Raw genomic sequence first — 22420 nt, forward strand, 5'->3', positions numbered from 1 at the left:
ATGTCTCGGTAAACACCAGTAATCACCTCTCTGACCTGTCAATATGTGGATGCAAAACATCCACAGGTTAAATATTTTTACAGCCTGGTCATGGAAAAAAAAAATTCTGCTAGAAAAAAAAGACCTACATAAAGAGGATATTTAGAAACCATCACTAAATTCATGCAACAACGCTAGGACAGCATTGTAGTTGCCCTTTTTTGATGAAACACAACTGTCAACAAATACCTGTGGTCACGCACTAAGTCGTTATCGTGTTGTTATTGTTTCTTATCTTTGACTGTCTCCTCCGTCAGGTCAGAGGAAGGTGTTCGATCTGTCTTTGGGAAGCTGCCTCTTCCACAGCGAAGTTTACGAGAACGGCACGTCCTTCATACACGACAACTGCACCACCTGCACATGCAAGGTACTGGTCCTGGATGTCCTCCACCACCATTGCCGCACTAGAGCCCCTGTATTCTTTTTCATCTGTTTCATCTCAAGTTTTTGTTCTTCCTTAGGATTCAACGGTGGTGTGCAAGAAGCGCTGCTCTCGGCCAGGGAGTTGCCACGGCGAGCTGTGCTGCGAGGAGTGTCTGTCCTACGTGAAGGTGGAGGAGGTGAAGTACTGCAGAGTCCGGAACAAGATCTACAGGGTAAGAGAGCAGAGTGGATACTGGAGGGGATGGAGGGATGAAGGAACAAGTGAAGAGAAGGAGAGAAGAATGACAGATGCATGGATGAATGAGTGGACATGGATAGACGGACATAGATGGATGATTGGATGGAATAATGAATGGTGTTGGATGATGGTTGGACAATAGATGGATGGATGAATGATGGTTGGATGAATGATGGTTGGATGAATGATAGTTGGATAATAGATGTAAGTATCAATGGTTGGATGATGGTTGGATGGGGGTTGGATGTATGAATGATGGCTGGATGATGGTTGGATGTATGAATGATGGTTGGATGATAGATGGATGCATGAATGATGGTTGGATGTATGAATGATAGTTGGATGATGGTTGGATGTATGAATGATAGTTGAATGATGGTTGGATGTATGAATAATGGTTGGATGATGGTTGGATGTATGAATAATGGTTGGGTGTATGAATGATAGTTGGATGATAGTTGGATGAATGTTGGATGTATGAATGATAGTCAGATGATGGTTGGATGATCAATTGTTGGATGAATGATAATTGGATGATAGTTGGATGTATGAATGATAATTGGATGATAGTTGGATGTATGAATGATAGGTGGATGATGGTTGGATGGTTTTGGATGTATGAATGATAGTTGGATGATGGTTGGATGTATGAATGATGGTTGGATGATGGTTGGCTGTATGAATGATAGTTGAATGATGGTTGGCTGTATAATTGATAGTTGGATGATGGTTGGATGTATGAATGATAGTTGAAAGATGGTTGGATGTATGAATGATGGTTGGATGATGGTTGGATATCTGTATGTCTTGATGTATTCTGACGCAGTGCGTCTCGTCTCTTGCAGGAAGGAGACATGTGGTCGTCGGTGAACTGCACTCTCTGTGCCTGTGTTAAAGGAAGCATCGAGTGTCGGCCCAAACAATGTGTCCCAATCACCAGCTGCCCCTCGGTGAGTGACAGGCCCAGCGGCCAATCGGCAGCTTACATCCCGTTAACATCATGGTACCAAAGTTGCTGTGCGACAGCCACCAGCTCTGTCTCCGTCACTCCACTTTGTTTTCTCTGTCTCCTCTGTCCCACACTCACTTTACAACCCATGACTAACTCATCATCTTCACTTCACATGTGTGACGCCTCAAACAGGGACACTCCCCTGATTTACTGGCGAAGCGGCCGTGAGCGTTTAACTCTAATTCCACCATTTCATCTTCAGAGTTCTATTTTCCCTTTTGTGCAATTCAGGTCAGTTTGAGTTTTATATTTCTGTCAGATTTACGATAGAAGTTGGATCCAGTTTCCTGCAGAGGATCAATGTCTCGCTAAAAAGTCACACCGTCAGTTCTGAACCCGTTGCTTTCCTGCACTTTTCTATCACGGAGAGGTTTCTCCTCTACGACAGAGCGTTGTCCTTTAAGCGCGTTAGTGATCCTACGAGCAGCTGAAGCGTGGCGTTAGCTGTCAAACACTTCTTGCAGGAGGAAGGTTTGTGCTGCGTTCACCTGTCGCAGAGGTCGCTCAGGGGTCATCTGTCGGCCGGTGGGTGATGGAGTGGATTCCTCACATACCGCCGGCTGATGGCGGTCACGCAGTCAAAGCCGATGTCAGCGTTAGTCCAAGTTCACACGCTTCCAGCGGTTACAACAAGCCCTCACCTGTTGTCTGTGGCCAGAACAGGCGACTGCAGGGTGATGTAGGTGGTCTGAGTTTTGTCTCCGGTGAAAAGACGAAGACTCACTCACTGCATGCTGTTGATTTAGTATTTTAAGACTTTACTTCAGATGTTACAAAAATCACACCTTATAGAGTTGGACACAGGCAGTGAGGTACAAACAGTCCTGTTCATTGTGTTGTCCGAAGCTGAACAAGAACAACTATCACAGCTTTGATACTGGACACTTCTGCAAAACCCTAGATCACATACAACCATAATGTTTGCAATGTCTCTGCATAACAATGGCATCATGGTTGGTTCAGTTAAGGGAAAGACTTGTTGTGATTTCTACACATGCATCCACCACCTGGGTCTCCACTCTCTCACACTTTGTCCTGCAGTAGATGCTTGGGAATGTTTGCTACACGCGTTGTCTAAACATGCAAGCGCCCACACTTCAACGACATGCAACAGACTGTTTTAGACTAGTATAGCGGCACCTTTTTCACTTTTTTTACAGTGAGAAATTATCAATAAAGGCTTCTCGACAAAAAACAAAACACACAATCAAACATTTTCCAGCAGGAATAAGATCTGAAAATGGGGAGAAATTAACATCATCAGTAACCAAGATGAAGCTTTCCCTGATGTTAGCATGTAGCTACATGTAACTTCGTTGGCAGTGGAGAGACTGTGGAGTAACGTTAGCAGCACTTTCTACCGTCAAAAAGCATGTAGCTAGCTAAGTGTAGCAGCATATGTAAAATGTAAACACTACAGTAACGTCTGTTGTTGTGATTTCATGTTGGATTGTGTATTTTTTGGTTTATATTATAGCTATTGTCACTTTCTCACAGTAAAAAGTGTCGCTACGCTCTGTAACTGTGTTAAAGCTGTTGTAGTAGCAGTGAACACATCTAGCGGGTATTAACTAGCATCTGCCCGACTATTAATGTCATGAAGAACAGTTATGAGTATACTGTCTGAACTGTATATAAATATGTAATGAACCACAGCTGAAAAGCTTGAAGATGCACTTTGAAATACTTGAATTTGACTTTGGAAACTGTGTAGAAACCCTGTTTTAGACAAATTTCTACGACATTCATCTCTCACAGAGGTCACCACAGCCCACCTCAACCTTCCAACACACACACGCACACCAACACGCACTCGCACACACACACACACACACACACACACACACACACACACACAAACACACACACACACACACACACACACACACACACACACACACACACACACACACACACACACACACACACACACACACACACACACACTCTCTCTCACTCTCCCATGCTGTCATCCTGCGGTCAGCGGCAGGTCGGCCGAGTGCATGCGTGTCCCTTTGGAGACAGCGTGTCTCCGAACAGCCTTTTGTCTGTGTGACGTTTGAGTGACAGCAAAGAAGAGGTTCCCTATATTTAGGCCCCTGAAAACCAAGCTCTGTTACCGTGTGTGTGTGTGTGTGTGTGTGTGTGTGTGTGTGTGTGTGTGTGTTTGTGTGTGTGTGTGTGTGTGTGTGTGTGTGTGTGTGTATGTGTGTGTGTGTGTGTTAGAGAGAGAGAAAAAGTGTATGTGTGTGTGTATGTCAAAAGGCAGCCCTCTTCAAAGAGAGAGATTGCCCTTTGTGCAGAGGTTAGGACTCTGGAGTTTGTATTGAGCGTACAGAGAACGTCTGTATGTGATGACAGACGTGTGTGTGTGTGTGTGTGTGTGTGTGTGTGTGTGTGTGTGTGTGTGTGTGAGAGAGAGAGAGAGAGAGAGAGAGAGAGAGAGAGAGAGAGAGAGAGAGAGAGAGAGAGAGAGAGAGAGAGAGAGAGAGAGAGAGAGAGAGAGAGAGAGAGAGAGAGAGAGAGAGAGACAGAAAAAAGCGTGTGTGTGTTCTCACCAATGAAGGGCTTCCCTGAGGCAACAAAAACGGAGTGTGTGAAAGAGTTCTCTGATGTGCACTTCTGATGGAAGTTGAAACATACTGTACACACACACACACACGCAGAGATCCTCTTACACACAGAGTTCAGTGGTTGAAGTCGGAGTATCGGTGTCTTTGTGGTCGCCCTGGTCTGACTGTGAACTTGTCAAAAAGGGAACCGTTCCTCCGTTTCTATCTTTCATTTCTGTTCCATGTGTTTGAGTGACAGCATGGAAACAGAACGGTTACCTTTGTTGCTGCTGCCAGCGAACTGATGTGGAAAAAAAGGTTTCTGTCAGTCTGTTTGTATCCAGGACGTCTCCAGAAATCTGGTTGATCTTTGGTCGGACACCAACCAAGATTTCTTTTTTCTTTTTCTTTTTTTAAGTTTTTAGCTGTCAATTTGAAAGGCTGTGTTTATTTGCTGCTGGAAAATTGTGTTTCATTTCTTGCCACATGCTTTTTTCAAGTTTTTAAGTGCAAATGGGTACAAACTCTTCCAGCCAGTACTGTAATTAAGAGCAATTTTGAGGTATTTTCTGCTACTTAATACTTCCATATACAGTATAGTGTACCTTTTACCCCACTTTATTGATTTGACAGCCTTCGTTGCATTTTAAGTGTAATTCCTTAATTCTTTTTCGGCACTTACATACATCAAATTCCTATTTGGCGACCAGTACGTGATCTTGAGATCTAAGTTTGAGCATCAAAACGACTTTGTTAAAGTGTAATTCCACCATAAAGTCATCACATGCTCTTTTTCGACAATTACATACATCAAATAAGCCATTGTGACAGTTTTTTTTCCTTGTATAAACTATTAACGGAGAAATCCGGGAGAGTCGCAAACGGCCGGACGTGGCTAACACTGATTAGCTCGGGGCAGTACGGTGAAGGCATTAAAACGTCCTTTTTTAACCACTAATGCTGCTGAAAATAACACCAAACCTCGACAGTAGCATGAGAAGAGTCCATACACAGAAAACAAAGCACTAACAACGTAGTTAGAGAACCAAGAGTTTATTAAAAGAGTGTCTTAAAGACTTACCTACTACTGGCCCCTGTACCATCTCCTCTCATAGTAAAGTCCATTCAAGTGGATTACCAAAGTCAGTCCAAAAGGAAGGAGCCCATTGGTGCTTTGTTTTCTGTGTAAGGACTCTTCTCATGATACTGCAGAGGTTTGCTGTTATTTTTTAGCAGTATTAGTGGTTAAAAAAGACGTTTTAATGCCTTCACCCATCAGTGTTAGCCACGTCTGGCTGTTAGCGACTCTACAGTATTTCTTCGTTTGTTTATTTGATGTATGTAAGCGCCGAAAAGACCCATAGGGTGATTTTACGCCGGAATTACACTTTAACAGGTTGATTTTACAAAATGAATAATATAACAAGCTTTTATAAACACATTTTTGAAAAACTAAACCAGTGGTTTCAAACATTTTTGGCTTCTTATGAAAAGCAGCATGTAGTCGTGATCATGTTGTAGATGTCAGTGAGTTGTTAACAGCTCTGACAAACACCGATTTCCCCTCTTTACTTCTCACATTTTAATAAATGTTCAAACGATCTAGAAAAAATGTTGATATTTAAGTTTTTTTGGTATCTTTATTACGTCTGTACGCGACGCACCAGGCTTTCAGCTGACTCCAGTGTGAAATTTTAGATGCAATATCTCACCCAAAATCAAAGGTTGTAGAGAAAAAATGAAAACTGATTTATGTATCAGAGGTTAGTTTTTCCTTCTCTCCTCTCCCGTTAATCATCTCACGACCCCTCAGATTTATCTGCTGACCCTGAATATAAAACTGTACGTAAAGCCGCTCAACAGAAACATGCTGCTCACAATTAATAAACTTATAATGTCATGTATAATAATGCAGTCACAGGAAGCAAACTGGTACTTTTACTTTAATACTGTAACTCCACTTTGCTGCTAATACTTATTTACTTCAGGGGAATTTTTCATGCAGGACTTTTACTTTTATGGAGTATTTTTACCTTTTTTAATCTGTACTTTTACTTGAGGAAAGAATCTGAATACTTCTTCCACCTCTTGTCACGGCAACTGTAGCTTTGTGAGCTAACGAGTTGTCAAGCTTTTGAAGTTTATCTCATTATTCTTAATATTCTTAGTTGTATCACAGTTGTTTCACTCTTTCCTCTGAACCTCTTTCTCCTTAGTTTCACTTTAAATCTTAAATAAAAGTATGTTAATCCACAGCAAAAACTACTGATAACATGACTTTAATCTTCAGATAAATGGTGCACTTCTCTTTTGTTTTTACACACTGAAGTCCCTTGAGTGTGTTCGGTCTTCATGAGTATTTCAGTGTTGTCATTTTTTAGATCTTATAATAAAGTGTGTGTGTGCCTCTTGCAGAATAAGATCCTGAACAGGACCGGCTGCTGTCCAGTTTGCACTGAAAGTGAGTAAGTCCTTCTCAACAGCAGCTGCAGCTGTTAAATGAGGCGTTGGTTGAGACTACAGTGACTCCATCTGTATTTCTCTCTCGTCTGTCTTCTGTCCGTCTGCAGAGCCGGGTGTGTGCACGGTGTTCGGCGACCCTCACTACAACACCTTCGACGGCAGGACCTTTAACTTTCAGGGAACCTGTCAGTATGTACTGACTCGTGACTGTGGCGGCGTCCCCTCTGGAGGACCAGGAAATAACATCAACATCAACGGCCCAGACTACAGCTTCATGGTAGGACGGGAGTTTAGGCTTAGGAACATTTTACAGCCTTTAAATGACATTTGAGGAAACTCTCTGTCTCTGTTTAATAGACAAGACAAATGTGTACACAGGACAGCTTCGGATTTGTTGAAATGCACCATTGATGGAGCTGATTTTAGCAGTTTCCCCTTGTTTTTATGAATAACAATTTGACTGATAGCTGTTTTGTTGTTGTTTATTTTGCTTTTGTTGCTATTTATTCCTCCCTTTTGGCCATGAAAACAAAGAAATCTTAATTATAAAAACATGACTGAACAGTTTTAAAGTCCTTTATTACAGAATCTCTGAATGAGCACAAACTCAAACAACCTTTAATTTAACCTTCTTTCAAAAAAATGTTTTAAAAAATAAATAAAAAGAAGCTTCAAAAGCCTTTTTAACTTTTAAACACAACATTTGACACCAGTAAAAATGATGCAACACAAGAGATTAACATCAGCCACAGCAACTATTTTATCTTTAAGAAAATACCTTAACTAGCTCGAACGTGATTTAAATCCACACATTAAAGAATTCACGGGAGCTGACGTGAATTTTCCATTTGTTCACCAGGTGTTGGTAAAGAACGACGCCCGGCGCACTCGGTCCTTCTCCTGGACTCAGTCTGTCGAGGTGAGACTGGGAGGTCTGATCCTCGGCCTCCATCAGCACCTGACGGTCCGGAGGAATGGCACCCGCATCGCCCTACCCTACCACGGCCCCGGGGTGCACATCGACCTGGATGGATACCTGCTCAAACTCACCACCATCGCAGGTCAGCACACAGCACTCTTTAACACTGTTTCATTTGTGTTTATGAGAAATGTATTCACGGAGCTTGTGTGAACCGTATTTTATTGTTATCCTGCACTCACCTGTTTGGTTTGTTGGGTAGAAAAGTGTTGTCTGAAGGAACTACCACCAGTCTGAGACATTAATCTTTGTCCTCCTGCTGCAGGTCTCGAGATCACGTGGGACGGCGACAGTTTCGTGGAGGTCGTGGCCGCCCCCCACCTGCGTGGACGTCTCTGCGGCCTTTGCGGCAACTACAACGGCCACAAGCGCGACGACACCATGGGAGGCGACGGCCAGTTTAAGTTCGACGTGGACGAGTTTGCCGAGTCGTGGCGAGTCGAAGGAAACGAGGTTTGCTCCCAGCAACACCCACCTCGCAGGCCGACCTCCTTCCTGTGTCCCGGCAGCGTCAAGGTCAAGTTCCGCGCCCATCGAGAGTGCCAGAAGATAAAGTCGTGGGAGTTCCAGAAGTGCCACCGTGTGGTCGACTTCGCCCCCTTCTACAGGTCAGGAGGAAAGAGTCTCACTCTGACACTGAGCTGTAAAGATAATTTGGAGAAAATGGAGACTTTTGATACCAAAAGCTGGTATAACAACCACCCTCTCATTATAAGTGTATCATTTATCGCCCTGCTCTCTCTAGGTCGTGTGTGACAGACATGTGTGAGTGTCCGGTCCATAAAAACTGCTACTGTGAGTCCTTCATCGCCTACAGCCGAGCCTGCGAGAGGGAGGGTGTGCCCGTCCTCTGGAAGGCCGACACCGCCTGTATGGGTGAGTAGCATTTTGGTCAAAGTTTTTTTTTTTGATGCCGGTCAACACAGAAAGACCAGCAGTTCAGCCCAGGAAACATATTTTCTGGTTTCCTTCAAATGTATCAGTAACTAGAGTATTTATTTTTACCTTCCCTCCAGCCACCCAGTGTAAACACGGCGCTGTGTACGACACCTGCGGGCCGGGCTGCACCAAAACCTGCGACAACTGGAATGAGATCGGACCGTGCCACAAGCCCTGCGTGGCCGGCTGCCACTGCCCCGCCAACCTGGTGCTGTTCCAGGGACGCTGCATCAAACCCACAGCCTGTCCCGGCCGGTGACCCTTGTGACCCAGGTGGGAGGGGGCGGGGGCGGGGCTAAACTAGGGACAGTGATTTATAGTGTCTCGATTAGGGGGGCGACAAGCCGACAAAGTGCTCACGGTCCAGGTGTGTCTGACGTTAGAGATACAAGTCCACGGCAATGGAACCGTAAGACTCTGGGAGGCTGATCCTCGCCAACGCCTTCAGCTTCGGACCTCTCTGTGCCTTTTGTAAAAACACGTACTGTCACAATAGCAGTCACCGCCACCGGAGGCGCCAATTTCAGTGTTGCAGAAGCTGAACTGAACTCCCAGGAGAAAACTCAGGGGCCCTATGAGGAGATTTCACAGTCTCCAGCTCCTGAGGAACGTTTATCCACGCTGCCATGGACCCTCAGGAAACTATTTTGGGCCAGTGGACTCCCGCTCGAGCCAACATGGCGTCCGAATCCCTCCCACGGAAAGTGGAAAACTGAGCGTCTACATTTGGAATAAGGAGATTCAAAGCGGAGAAACTCTCATATCAAACTGCGCGATCGTGATCTCTGTTCCATCACTTCAAACTGTAAGCTAGCCAGATTTATATGAAAGACAAGACAGCTTTTATATTATTATTGTTCTAATTATTATTATTATTATTATTATTATTATTATTTGTTGTTGATGTTGTTAATTTATATATCGGTCAAATGACACGTCGTAGCAAGAGCCAGAATCATGACTATAATTGCGTTATAACTGATTTTAAAGGGAAACAAAAAGCTATTTATGTATTTGTTGTGTTACTGTTTGAAGAGAAATGCCCAAATGTGACTCAGTCGTTGCACCTCGCAGGGAAAAAGTACTGTATTGTAATATGCTCCGTGTACAGGTTGTTGTGGTTCGTATCAAACTGAAGGTGTTCATCTAAGCATATGTTTCACTTGACGATAATTATTTAAGACCAGCAATATAATCTTTTATCGAAGTTCATTTCTGACTGCTGTCTTTACTTCCTCAGTGTTCAAGCTTTGAGTCATTGTAGGAGAAGAACCCAAGGTTGTCGGTTCAAATCCCCGAAGGAACCGGGAGAAATCTGGAGCACGACAACTGAAGGAGTTTTTGTACCTTTGAGCAAAGCACTTTGAATTTGATGATTTTTCTTCCCCCTCTTGTTAACAAAGTTATGTTTATTGTTTTAGACCCGTCTCTAACTTTTGCTTCTTTTGTTGTGAAATACTGTTTTTACCCTTTCAGGCCTCTAAAAAGGAGTAGTGTTAAACAATCAGAGAGGTGGAAAATCACTTTTCGAACAGCTCACAGACTTCTGAGGAGGTTGCAGGGAAATATAGCGTCATATTAAGTGTCCAAACCAAAAAACAAAGGAGCAGTTAAGGGTTTTTTTCTGCAGCCAAAGTTGAAAATGTTGTGAAACGAGAGAGAGAGAGAGAGAGAGAGAGAGATATGACGTGAAGAAAAGTCCCCCGGCTGGACAATCAAACCGTGGTCGTTGCAGTCATGTGGTATGTATTTAATTTACTTTGGACGACATTTGGAAGGCTTTCTACCGGCATTAGAAGCTTGTAGAAGGAAACCTTTACTGAAGTCAAGGCACACTGTGAAACAAGGAAAAACCCTGCATTGAATAGAGATAGATAGATAGATAGATAGATAGATAGATAGATAGATAGATAGAGAGAGAGAGAGAGAGAGATAGATAGATAGATAGATAGATAGACGGATACATAGATAGACAGATAGATAGATAGATATATAGATAGAGTGATAGATAGATAGATAGATATAGAGATAGAGTGATAGATAGATAGATATCATGGGGCAGATAGACCAATAATTTTTTGCTTTTCTTGTTTACATTACGAGATAGGGCATTTGTGCTGCATTCAAGTGGGGTTGGAATAATGGGAAAAGTGAGTTCCCTGATTTGGAAAATTCACATTAACATTGTGATAATACATCACAATTATTATTTAAACGATGATCAAAAAAGTTGCTCTTACAGTCAAATTTCTTCATGTTTCCTGTGCAAAACTCTTCATTTGTAAAATAACTAAAGCCGTCAGATTCATGTAGTGGTGGAAAGTACAAAGTGGCGGAACGTAACAAACCCAGTTCTTGTAATACCTTTACAGTGTGTGCTTACAACCCATAGCTTCACTGTAACCTTTTAATGCACAGCCTTTCTCCTTAAAGGTTCAGTGGGTCACGTTTATAAAAAATAACTCTTTGTCATATGTAACAGTCTCTATATCCTGTGAAAAAAACGTGCCGCTCTGCCTCCACCTAGTGCAAGATCCCACGCACCCAAAGGAAAACATCCAATCACAGCTCGTGAACTGAAATATGGTAGTGAACGGGGAGAGATAAACCATTTTTTACCCTGTTTAAACTGAGCCATGAACTACGCATATGTTTATCAATCATTTTGAAAGTCAATTAAAACGTAAAACTGCTGCAGTGACGATGACGTATATCATGTGAGACGAGAGATTCACTGAGCAGTTTCACACAAAATGAAGTGGTAATACAAAAAAAAACAAAGACGTGGAGTGACTTTCTTGACTTGCAAAATGATCTTTTAAACTGACAAACATCATGGCCCTCATTTATCAATCTTGCGTGAAAACGGGCGCAGATCTGAGCGCACAATTGGTCTTATGACAGTACCCACGTGTGATTTATGAAACATTCGTATCTGTCCAATCTCGACACAGAGATCGGCATCCTGACATCCGAGATGGAGCAAAATAAAGATGTGCTTTTTGTCTTAAGAGTGGAATAAAAGGGCCCCATAAAAACGCTGTATGTAAAAGAATAACAGAGGCAGTCAACCCGAAGCAGCACTCCACTGTGACCCGCGTGCGTGTGTGCGCACTGCTTATCCTGCGCTCCTGCTCTGTAGCGGGGTTTGCCAGCGGGGTTATTAGGTATTCCGTTAGAGGATAACCTTTGTCGTCTAGAAGAACCATACGAAAATGTTTATCACCTGATACCTTGTTTGATTTAATGCAATTTATCGAGGGTAGCCACTAACAGAGGAGATGCGCGCCAACACATTCATTCACTCATTCATATTCAACCGCTTGTCCCTGTCTGGGTCGCGGGGGGCTGGAGCTGAGCTGTTTTGAAATATAAAAGAAACGCGTTATATTTGAGCCTTTAAATCAGCACTCAAGAAGAAAAAATACCCAAATTTTCACGATAAAGAGCGAAAAACATCCATTGTAAATACATTTGCACACTTTTTATTACACTTCAATTTTGTACAAACACATGTCACATAAACATAGCACTAAAAACAAAAAAACATGAGAACTAAAGAACCAAAGTGAACAACAGAAGAGGAGTACACATTTCATTTCAGAGAGGAAAATTCATTGAACCATCAAGCAGCACAGTAAACCGGCGCTTTGTGTTCAGAACAGTAACTGTTTACAGGCGTCTTATAACTAACAATCATCTCCGTTCTGTTCAGGAGCTCATGAAACAAAGATGAACATTGTCTGAAGACGTTTTTCATATAAAAACAACAACAACAACAACAGTTTAAACGACAGCGTATCATTGAAGCAACATGACGACGTGTGATCGAAGAGTTTCATTTCAAAAGTGACACAAAACCATTTTAAACATGTTCATTAATACAAATTTAGATAAAACACTTTAATACCTAAAGTAACAGTGTCCCCAGGGTATTAGGAGCAGATGTCCAATGAATGATGCAGGTTATTAGATACAGATATTTCTGAATTTAAACTGCCAGTAACGGATATTTGGTACTGTGTGTTTAAAACTGTGCAGCTGTTTTAACTCAGTGTGGCTGATTAATTCGCTGCTCAGGTAGAATTTGGGTGGAGATGCTGGGAATTACATTTATTCGAATGTATCTAAGCACAGTTTGAATAACCAATTTACGTAAGTTATTATTGTATTAAAATGCAAATGTTTCACTTTAGGGGGGCGATATGAGGATATACTGCATATACTGTCAAATCCTTTTTCTATCGTTTCTGTTGCAAGGTCAAAAAAAAACAGAGACCAAACTGAGTTACGGAAATATTTACATCCTATAAAATAACTTGTAAATACTTGTTAGTTGCAGCTTTATGTTCTGTACACTCTTGAACACAAATAGTTGAGAAAAAGGTCTGATTAGAGGTGGTTAAATAAGTGAAGACACCTGTGAGGGTACAGTTGCAAATAACTCATTATTGATTAATCTGCAGATTATTTTCTAGATTCATCGATTAGTTGTTTGGTCTATAAAATGTCAGAAAGCAGAGAAAAATGTCCAAGGTGATGTCTTTAAATATATTCATCCTCAAAGCGATTTCAGTCAAAAGCAACTGGACTTGGGTATTTGTCTAGGAAGACGTTTCACCTCTCAACCAAGAGGCTTCACCAGTCCCAGCCTGGTCAGATGTGTACATGAACTGATGAAGCCTCTTGGATGAGAGGTGAAACGTCTTCCTAGACAAATAACCAAGTCCAGTTGCTTTTGACTGAAATTGCTTTGAGGATAGCGATGACCTGGACGAATGAGAACATTCACAGGCTTAAATATATTCAGTTTAATATGATATGAATCAGAGAAAATCAGGATATCTCCATATTTTGAAAGCTGAAAACAGGAACTGCCATTAGCATGAAAAATTACTTGAGCCGTTAATCAATTATCAAAAAGAGTTGCTGATTATCTTTTCTGATTATATTCCTCCTTCTCCTTCCTCATAAAAATAAAAACAAACTGATAATGTCTTAGTGTCCTTAATAACAGATTAGTTGTGTCATTACTGAGAAGGAAACTTCCCTTGAACTCTGACCTCTTCGTAAATCCCCAAACTTTAGGTTAAATAAGTCACGGTTTGGAGAAACACAAACTTACACTGAACTGAAATAAAGTCTTGGTATTTTGAAATGAAACTCTTCAGCAGTGTTTCTGACGTCATGTTGCATTAATAATGAAAGACTGTATACAAGCAGCACCGAATGAAATCACTACACGACAACACAAAAGCAAAGAGGAATACGTTTACACGCCCACGCGACGCTGTGACGCCGCTCCCTGCACGTTCAACTCTTTGGCATTTTCACAAAATCACACATTCATAATTAATTTCCAAACTGCGAGGCTGCACGGCGTGGAATGGTCCTGTGACGTATTATATGAAAATATGGGTTTAAAAATAAGATATTCTCTGTATCAACTGAACAAATGTCACGACCGATGAAGGAAAATACCAGGAAACTAAAGCTCTTTGGAGTGAATGGAATGAATCCTGTATCACTTGAGTTTCAGGTGATTTTATTTATGGATATGTGGAATTATGTAAACGCCACTAATGATGCCTCAAATCTAAAACTCTAAACCATGATGAACTTTAACTGATTAATGACTGTGTGGGCTTTACTATGATACTGTTACTGGTTATACTGGGAGTCACTGGGATTCATTGTGACGTTTTAAAAGGACGAGAAGGAAGGAAGTCATGACGGAGAACGCGACGCACACTCTGTTTAACGCGTCTTTGTTTTCGTTTCTTCAGCTACAAGCGGAACGTATGTCAGAGTTTGTTCACCTCTCATCATCACCTGGAGTCAGATCATTTTTCTGGATTTGGTGGAGAGCAAACGAACATTCAAGTGTTTGCTAGCAGTGTTAGCTGTAACAGTGTGATCAGCTGATTAAGGTTATCAAAAGCTATCAATACTTTTTCCAATACCATGTTTAAAAACGATACAATCTCTTTGATAGTACTGAAAGAAAAAAAACTACAATCAGATTTTCAATCACATCATTACAAATTTGTTAATTTGCGCAGGTTGTTCGTAAAAAGAATTAAAAGATGATCCTATTTTGTGTGACTAGGACTTATTTCTCAAATCGAAAAGAGGATTCAGGGCTCCAGACTAACTTTGTTCACTAGGACATGATGGCCCCAAACTAAACATTGTAGGGGCGCAAACAGATATTTTAGGGGCACACACCGTAAATCAACATGCTAACCAAATATCCACATTTCTACACATTTTAACTGTATTACTAATAAATACTTTGATAATAGATGCAGAATTACAATGTGCTGTTTCAAATTCATTGTCACATTTTTATTGTGCACTCTTGAAGATGCAACATAGAGCAGCACCATCGCTGTCAGGACACTACAATATTAAAAAAATATACCATACATTCAGACTAAGGGGTGTGACGAGACCCTCAGCTCACGAGACGACACGATACACGATATTGAGTCCACGAGAACGAGACGAGGAGCCGAATTGGTCGCAGTCTGGAGCCCTGGTATTGTTTTTTGTTTTATACTAGTGTTGTATCAAAGTCTAAATTCTGGTATATTCACAACCTTACAGCTGATACATAGCAGGTCTGTGTTTCTGTGAGTTTGTTTCTAGGTCTTTTCTGCCACCGTGTGGTGCAAAAAGAAAATTACAAAATGCTGCTTTAAACTCCCTAAAATTAACTCAAATCTCGTCTGAGCTGGCGTCCTCCTTCCCTTCCGTCTCTGATATCTATTTTGAGAGGAATCTGTCGCTACACCCGAGAGCGTAGCGCCAACTGAGACGATAGACCGGTTTAAAGAAATACTCACAAGCCTGAACGTTTTTTCCCTCTATCCCAGATAGATAATTCATGCAGCCAGACCCAAAGTTTATGGGTTATTAAAAAGCTTACGTCACTAAAAAGACTGAACTGAACTCTTTTGGCCAAAACCTTGAAGTGAAATCATCACAGAACAGCACCCTGAAAGTTAATCTAGGCGTCTGTAACTGTTTAAAAGAACAAGAAGAAAAGAACAATTCTGTATTTTTCTTCCTGTCATCAAACCCCCTGAAAACATCTTTATTCATTTCTAATAAATAATGATGGGCTAATAATCAGCAAATAATTCCAAAACGATGATAGTTGAGATTAGGAAGGCGCGGTGATCACTCACTGACCTCAACACACTGCAACATGACTAAATGGATGTGTGTTTTGATGTGTTGCTGCTGCGAATGCTGCAAAGGTTATCGGTGCAATTCTGCAGGGTTTTTTTTGTATTTGTAGCAAATCAATAAAAATGCAACAACGATGCAGAGAAGCTTCCCACAGCCTTCTCTGATTAACGAGCAATCACGCTGAGACAATCTCTTCCCTGCCTTTACCATCAAGACGAAACAACACAAACAAAGTAGATAAAAGTAGCTGCTCTAAGTACAGAAAATATGTATGTGCACTCTAATATATAATCCTCCAAACCTCTCAAGTAAAAGTTTCTTTTTTCTAAAGTCTCGCTATACAAAAAAAAATAAACATCTAATAAAAAATACACTCTTAAAAGTTCCAGGGTGGACCGGCGTTAAGGATAAACTAAAATCAGAACTACAGTCAACCCGCGACAGATCTGGAGTCAGCTGTCACACAGCAAAGGAACAAGTGGGCCGGGGGGGGAGAGGGTGGAGGGGACTGACCAGCGGAGAGTTCAGTCGTCATCACTGTCGCTGCCCGACTCGCTGAGCTGAAGGTCGTTTCCTGTGAAGACAAACGGGTTAGAACAATAAATAAATAGTCTTTATGTGAAATAACTACACTACTGCTTCCTGTAGTCCTGTGTGAATTGAAGTATTTTCTCATTCCATTAGTGCAAAATAAACATAACGTGCAGAGATCAGAACGTACAGCAGCGTCCAAATGACAAAGATCAGTTCCGCCGCTGTTTTTCTTTCCTCTATAAATGACATTTTTATATCGTTTTGACTTATTGGATATCGTGGGATAACAAACCACACGAAACGCCTAAAATCGCACCAGGCAGCGGCGAAGTGCGACCTGCAGCGAGCTTCCATACGATGTCTATGAAGATCTGCGGTGCGGTGTGACGCGATAATGTCTGCAGCCGACCAGTGACAGAGTCCTGTGACTCTTGTGACACGCTGAGCGATGTTTACAACAAATTTCTTCCCGTTTGAAAAAAAAATTGAACACCCCTCTTGGACAAAAAGAAAAATGTCATAATATGCCGTTTTTCTGTGTTCATGTCAAATCAACAGCAGTTCAGGCCAATCGGCTTCCTGTTAGAAGCTACTGGCAGCTACGGCTGTGGTTTAGGTGTGTGTGTGACGACTTCACAGAAGGTGTTTCTCTTAGGCGAGATGAGTTTCCTGCTGTAATTAGTCAAATACTGTCTCAGAGACGTTGTGATCACGACGTCCATCTCCAGCCTAAACACTGATGAGTATTTAACTCATACATGTCCTTCTCTCTTCCTTTAAAGCATGTATTAATTCCTTCTCATAATGGAGATGCTTTTCCTTATTTCCTTGGCATAAACTGTATATATATAAAATGTTACAGTGTCGGATGTTCATATTAAATGTGGCCAAAGCTTCAAATAATAAGGTAAACGTATGTAAAAGTCGTCCCTGTGAGTGAAAACCGCAGAACGCTCTGTTGGTGACGTCACTATGTGCTGGATTTCTTTATATGGTCATCTGCTCTAGACACAGTACATTAGACTGCTACATGTGGCTACATGCTAACATCAGAGGAAGCTGTAGGCCTACAACGATACTCACGGAGTGTGTTCATGAGCTGGTTGTTGCCCTGCTGCCTGTCGGCTCCTCCGTTGGTCACAGGGTGGCGGTTAGGGGAGGTCTGGCTGAGCGGTCGGGGGGCGTCGTGCTCACCGTCGCTGCTGCTGTCGTCGGCACTCCCCGAGGCGCTGGCCGAGTCAGAGGAGCTTCCGCTGCTGCTCATCTGCTCGATCACCTCCACCTCTGCTCGCAGCTCTGCAGGGTTCACATTGAGATGCTTTTTTTTCTGCCGCCCACCCAAATATTTGTTAAAGCACATCATATGTGTCATATAAAATAAGGTTATTTTAACCCTCCCCCTATTTAGCAGATCATTTAATGACAATATAGTCAACACACACAGAGTCAAATTCAAGCACTTTTTAAGCATCTTAAGGTACCAAAACCAAAAGTTTCCAGACCCTCAAAGCCTTTATCATCTAAATTGTTACAATAAATGTAATTGCGAAAAATAACATTTATAGAATTCCTTTATACACACAGCAGTGAATGTATACTGACACTTTAACTTTCATCATGATTAGTAAATGCTGTCGTTTTAATGGCTGGCTAATAAAAAAAGATATCTTATTAGCCAGCCATTAAAACGACAGCCTGGCATGTTACTATAGCGATAACAAAATCCACCTGTTCTCTAGCAGCTAATGAGCAGGTACAATAAGAAGCTAGCTTCCTTCAATATGCATGCATGCAGAGCATCCGAGGTCAGACGACACACATGTACACACACCTCCTCACCGCGCTCCATGTCTGGTGTGAGATGCCAGAAAATGACAAGCGAATATGACAACGGGATTGTCTCAAATCATCAGATTTTTCAAGAAGTGTATATTTGAATTCAAGCATATTCTTATCCTTGAAAAAATAAGGACTTTGTACGAACCCTGTAATAATATCTTTATAGGAGAAATAATAGTTGTTACCTGATGTCATATATTTTAGTTCTATGTGTTATTATCACGCGGGTCTGTGTGTGACCTCCTCACCTCTCTTGATGTCATCGAGCTGAGGCTCCGGGGAGGGGTTATCCTTGGGAGGAGACGGGGAGGTCTTGACCCCGGCCCCCGGTTTGGTGGGGGCCCGGAACTGAGCACTGGGCTGGCTGGACCGAACCGACTGCTGCTCGATGCGAGCCTGGATCTTACTGCTGCCCTCTGCCCTGAAACACACACACAAGCACATGGAGCTACTGTTAGTTTATGATCTTCAGCGGTTCTTCTTCATCTAACTGGATATTAACTGCATTTTAAAGTAGTTTCTCCAAAATTCAAGCACTTTTACAAAACCTTGCAAACACAATATTATAATTCAAGCATTTTCACGGATTTCAAGCACCTGTAGGAACCCTGATCTGGTGAATATAGTGTAGTTATAATGAACGTCCAAAAGAGGTTTCCAAAGAAAATGAATAGAAAAGTACTGAAAGGTTGTGAATGAAACTACATACTGTACACCGCATGTTTTAATTCCCTGTGAGGAATATCATTGAGTGTCTCAGACCCTTGACCCCTCACCTGGTTTTCTTGACCTGAATGCTGCTGCTCAGCTTCTCCAGGACAAATTCCCCGGTGTCGTGGTTGATGATGAGCACGCAGTCCTTCTGGTACGGCCGCTTGTTTCCTTTGAATACCGTCATGGGAGGCGTGGAGCCCTGGAGGAACAATTATCTAAATATGGCTTGTCTGCTTTACCAGACCTTATCATACAAACTGAAATAACTCTATATCAGAGTGATTATTGGAAGTGAACACGCACTCGGTTGCCAAACAATCACAAAACAATGACATTCACTTTTTACATTTGCTCGTTGTTTGGTGACGGATGTTACATACACACACATACAGTAGCTGAAATTCACTTCCGTAAATTAAAAGGGTTTGTGAAATAGTTTAAGTGTCTGGTGGTGAATTTCTTACTGGAATGTGAGGTAACGTGATGGTAACTTCCTCTCCTTTCCCAACTTGTAACTCTCCCTCGCAGCTTGTGTCGATAGATGCTGGTTTGAAGTCATCTGAAACAAAGAGACATTGTGTGGATGTAAATGGTAAATAGTCCCCCGGCACAAATGCAGGCAATTCAAAAGAACCGGAAACTAAGGATAGCCTTGCCACACATATTTGAAGTTTCTGGATCCTGGATCAGAGTATTTTTTAAGATTCTGGTGGTCTGATTTATTCTACTGTCAGGAGAACAAAGAATATAAAAACATGCTGACATTACTTGTATTACACTGTTGGTGGATTATTAATTGTTGTGTTAAAAGTTATAACTGTCAGTAAGAAGGGTATGCCGTTAACAGGGGTCCCCTCTCACAGCTCACCAATTGTAGTGAACAACAGTAGATATTTTACAGCCTATAGACGACTTACAGCAATTGTTTACGCTTTGTAAAAATCATATAAAGGAAATTAAAACCGGTTCAGTATACTGCCCAGCACTAAGTGTAACTTTAAAGATGTCAGACTGTGTATGTCATGTAACTGATGATGGGGTTTTAAGGCTGATATTGACCTCTGAAAGTTATAAATCTGATAATGATGAAAAATGAACTGATGGACAAACGGTGTAATTATAATAATAACAATATTTTTATTTGATATAGCATATTTTAGGGACAAAGTCACAAAGTGCTTCACATAATACTATTGTTCATATAGGACCCAAACAGTAAAATGAGCAAGCAAAAAATAAATACCAATGGAAATTCAATTATAAAGACTTAAAAACACAAAATTACAAACATGAGACAAAAGCCAGCCCATTATAGCACTGTTTCTCATCAACATAAGTCAACATTGGGGTGCAATGCCATTGTAATCCTGTTTCACCGCACAATATTGTATATGATTGCACGATTTTATCACACCTGTTTGCCAATTTGGATGTTTGTGTATGTGTGCATGAAGGATTGTGGGTGTGTGAGCGGTGAGGCACTATGGTTGCTATGGGTTACCTGCACAGGTGGGCATGGTTAGTTAATCAGTCACACAAAGGTTAGATATGGGAGACACGGCACAGCAGTTGCAGGGAATCAGGATCTGGGAAGCCACACAGTTTTTCAACTGTGTCTGTTTGTGAGTGATCACTGAATGAGTTTTGTATCAATGTCTTAGTATTTTTTGTATGAGCTCTTTTTAAGCGATTTTTTTTAAAGATATAAAGTTAATAAATCGTCAAACTCAATCCCAATGGAGGACCTCATTTTTAACACACCATCATGAGTTGGAAACTACTTCAGATTCCCCCAAGTGGCCTTTTTGTAGTTGGACTACCACTACCTACACATACACAGGCTTTCACTACATTAAGAAGTTTTATTTTTTGTGTGCAGCAATCCCTTATTTTGCCTTAAGAACAAAACAAACTTTTCGAATTTAAAAACAAATACTAGTCCATATTCATGCATATTTTCTGTGATTTTTCAGACATGTACATGACCTCAATCCAGCAACTTTTAAACAAGTTTAGGCGGTTATGACATCATAAATGTCAGGGAACAACATATTTGTGTCCATAGCCTGCAGCAGTGAACTTTCAGCACTTTCTATTCCTTCTCTTATGTATTAATATTATGAAAATAAATGTTGATAATAATTAGTAGCACGCCCATTTATCCATTACTTGAGAATTGTCTAAAATATACATATATATTCTTTCTTTCTATGCAAATTTCTTCTTTATCTGAGTTAATGTAATTAACTGGTTATGTAAGAGACATCACACCAACACCACACAAAGCTCATTTAAGATGTATCATTGTTATTATTATTTATTAATGTGTTTCACTCACATCTGATAGTGTGAAATGAAGATTTGGGCCTCTTCTCAAAGCTTTCTCCGAGCTTCAACACATGCTCCTCTTTGTCCAGCAGCGGGTTCGTGCTTCCGTTCATGTCTCCGTTTGTTCACTAAATGTTTAAAAAGTCACATTTACGTTTGAAAAAAATACCGAACTGTGTGTGGTGACTTCAGGGAGATTAGAAGAAGAAGAAGCCAACTGCAAGACAAAAGTTAGCCCACAGTTAGCTACCAGTTAGCAAAACATCCCTTACGTCACTCGGTCACTCCTCTTCCGGGTTTGGTCCGACTGTCAAATATCACCGGGCACTCGTACGCTCTCTTTTCTTTGTAAATGTTTTTTTTTTTTACAAAAAAATAACAACAAATAAACAGTCGTCAGTACATAAACATATAATAATCAAGAGCAGAGCCAGGGAGAGTTTCAAATACATAAATTAAACCTGGAGCATATCTGTGAGGTTTTAGTAGCTTTCTTATTTTTGGAGTCAAAGATGATGTGCTGTTCAGTTTCCATACCAAAGCAATAAAAAACGGTTAAAAGTTACTAAATTTGGCTTTGTGAATATAATATTTCCCTAATATGACCAACAAATCAATTAGGTACATTTCCTTCTGTTTTGTACTTTTGTTGTCATGGAAACAAAACAGTACATCATAATATAGATGTGCCTGAAGAAAATCAGTCTATAAATGAATAATATGAAACAATGACAAAGTCTCTCGCCCTTCAAGTTACAATCCTGCGTTCTTTTAAAACGCTTAAAGCACCTTTGTTGAAATGTCAACCCCTGTGATTATTATATTTTTATTTGCGTTTCCCCCCGACCCCTTTTTTATGTACGTTTTAACTTAGTCTTTTTACGTTTTAATTTATGTTGTATCTGCATTTATAAATAAGTTGTTGGTATTATTACTCTGGAACATGTAAGAAAATAAATGTTTATGTCTACTCTTTTAAATAAAAACAAAAAATAAAATAAAAATTTAAAAGGACGCCACATTCACCATGGCAACAAGACAGGAACTAGAGTACGTCCCTGTACGTCGCTCACAGCCCCGCCCATTCTTAATGTGTTCTCAACCAACCAACAAGCGATCCCAAACCGTTTATCCCGCCCACCTGCTCAGAGCTGATTGGCTGATCCAGTAAAGGGGCATTGTTTGAATTTCAGTTGGACGTT

General features: G+C 41.1%; 2 protein-coding genes across 2 annotated transcripts in view; one reads left to right on the forward strand and one right to left on the reverse strand.

Annotated features, from left to right (window-relative positions):
• Window positions 1–9604, forward strand: part of bmper (BMP binding endothelial regulator) — a 37201-nt gene extending 27597 nt beyond the window's left edge. The window contains exons 7-16 of the mRNA XM_083918190.1: window positions 1–8; window positions 297–406; window positions 501–635; window positions 1507–1611; window positions 6641–6686; window positions 6796–6965; window positions 7548–7749; window positions 7933–8275; window positions 8413–8543; window positions 8684–9604. The exon at window positions 1–8 is cut by the window's left edge and continues 92 nt beyond it. Coding sequence (XP_083774316.1) covers window positions 1–8; window positions 297–406; window positions 501–635; window positions 1507–1611; window positions 6641–6686; window positions 6796–6965; window positions 7548–7749; window positions 7933–8275; window positions 8413–8543; window positions 8684–8865 — 1432 coding nt within the window. The 3' untranslated portion in view covers window positions 8866–9604. The remainder of the gene's footprint in view (window positions 9–296; window positions 407–500; window positions 636–1506; window positions 1612–6640; window positions 6687–6795; window positions 6966–7547; window positions 7750–7932; window positions 8276–8412; window positions 8544–8683) is intronic.
• Window positions 9605–12139: 2535 nt separating this feature from the next.
• Window positions 12140–21465, reverse strand: eaf1 (ELL associated factor 1). The gene is made up of 6 exons (XM_083918195.1): window positions 21229–21465; window positions 19355–19449; window positions 18953–19089; window positions 18425–18597; window positions 17421–17633; window positions 12140–16377 (listed from the first exon to the last, which is right to left on the reverse strand). Exons 1-6 carry the CDS (start codon window positions 21329–21331, stop codon window positions 16328–16330), a joined length of 771 nt encoding a protein of 256 aa, XP_083774321.1. The 5' UTR covers window positions 21332–21465; the 3' UTR covers window positions 12140–16327.
• Window positions 21466–22420: the final 955 nt, after the last annotated feature.

Source organism: Echiichthys vipera (assembly GCF_963691815.1).
Source record: "Echiichthys vipera genome assembly, chromosome: 8".
Classification (NCBI taxonomy): Eukaryota; Metazoa; Chordata; class Actinopteri; order Perciformes; family Trachinidae; genus Echiichthys; species Echiichthys vipera.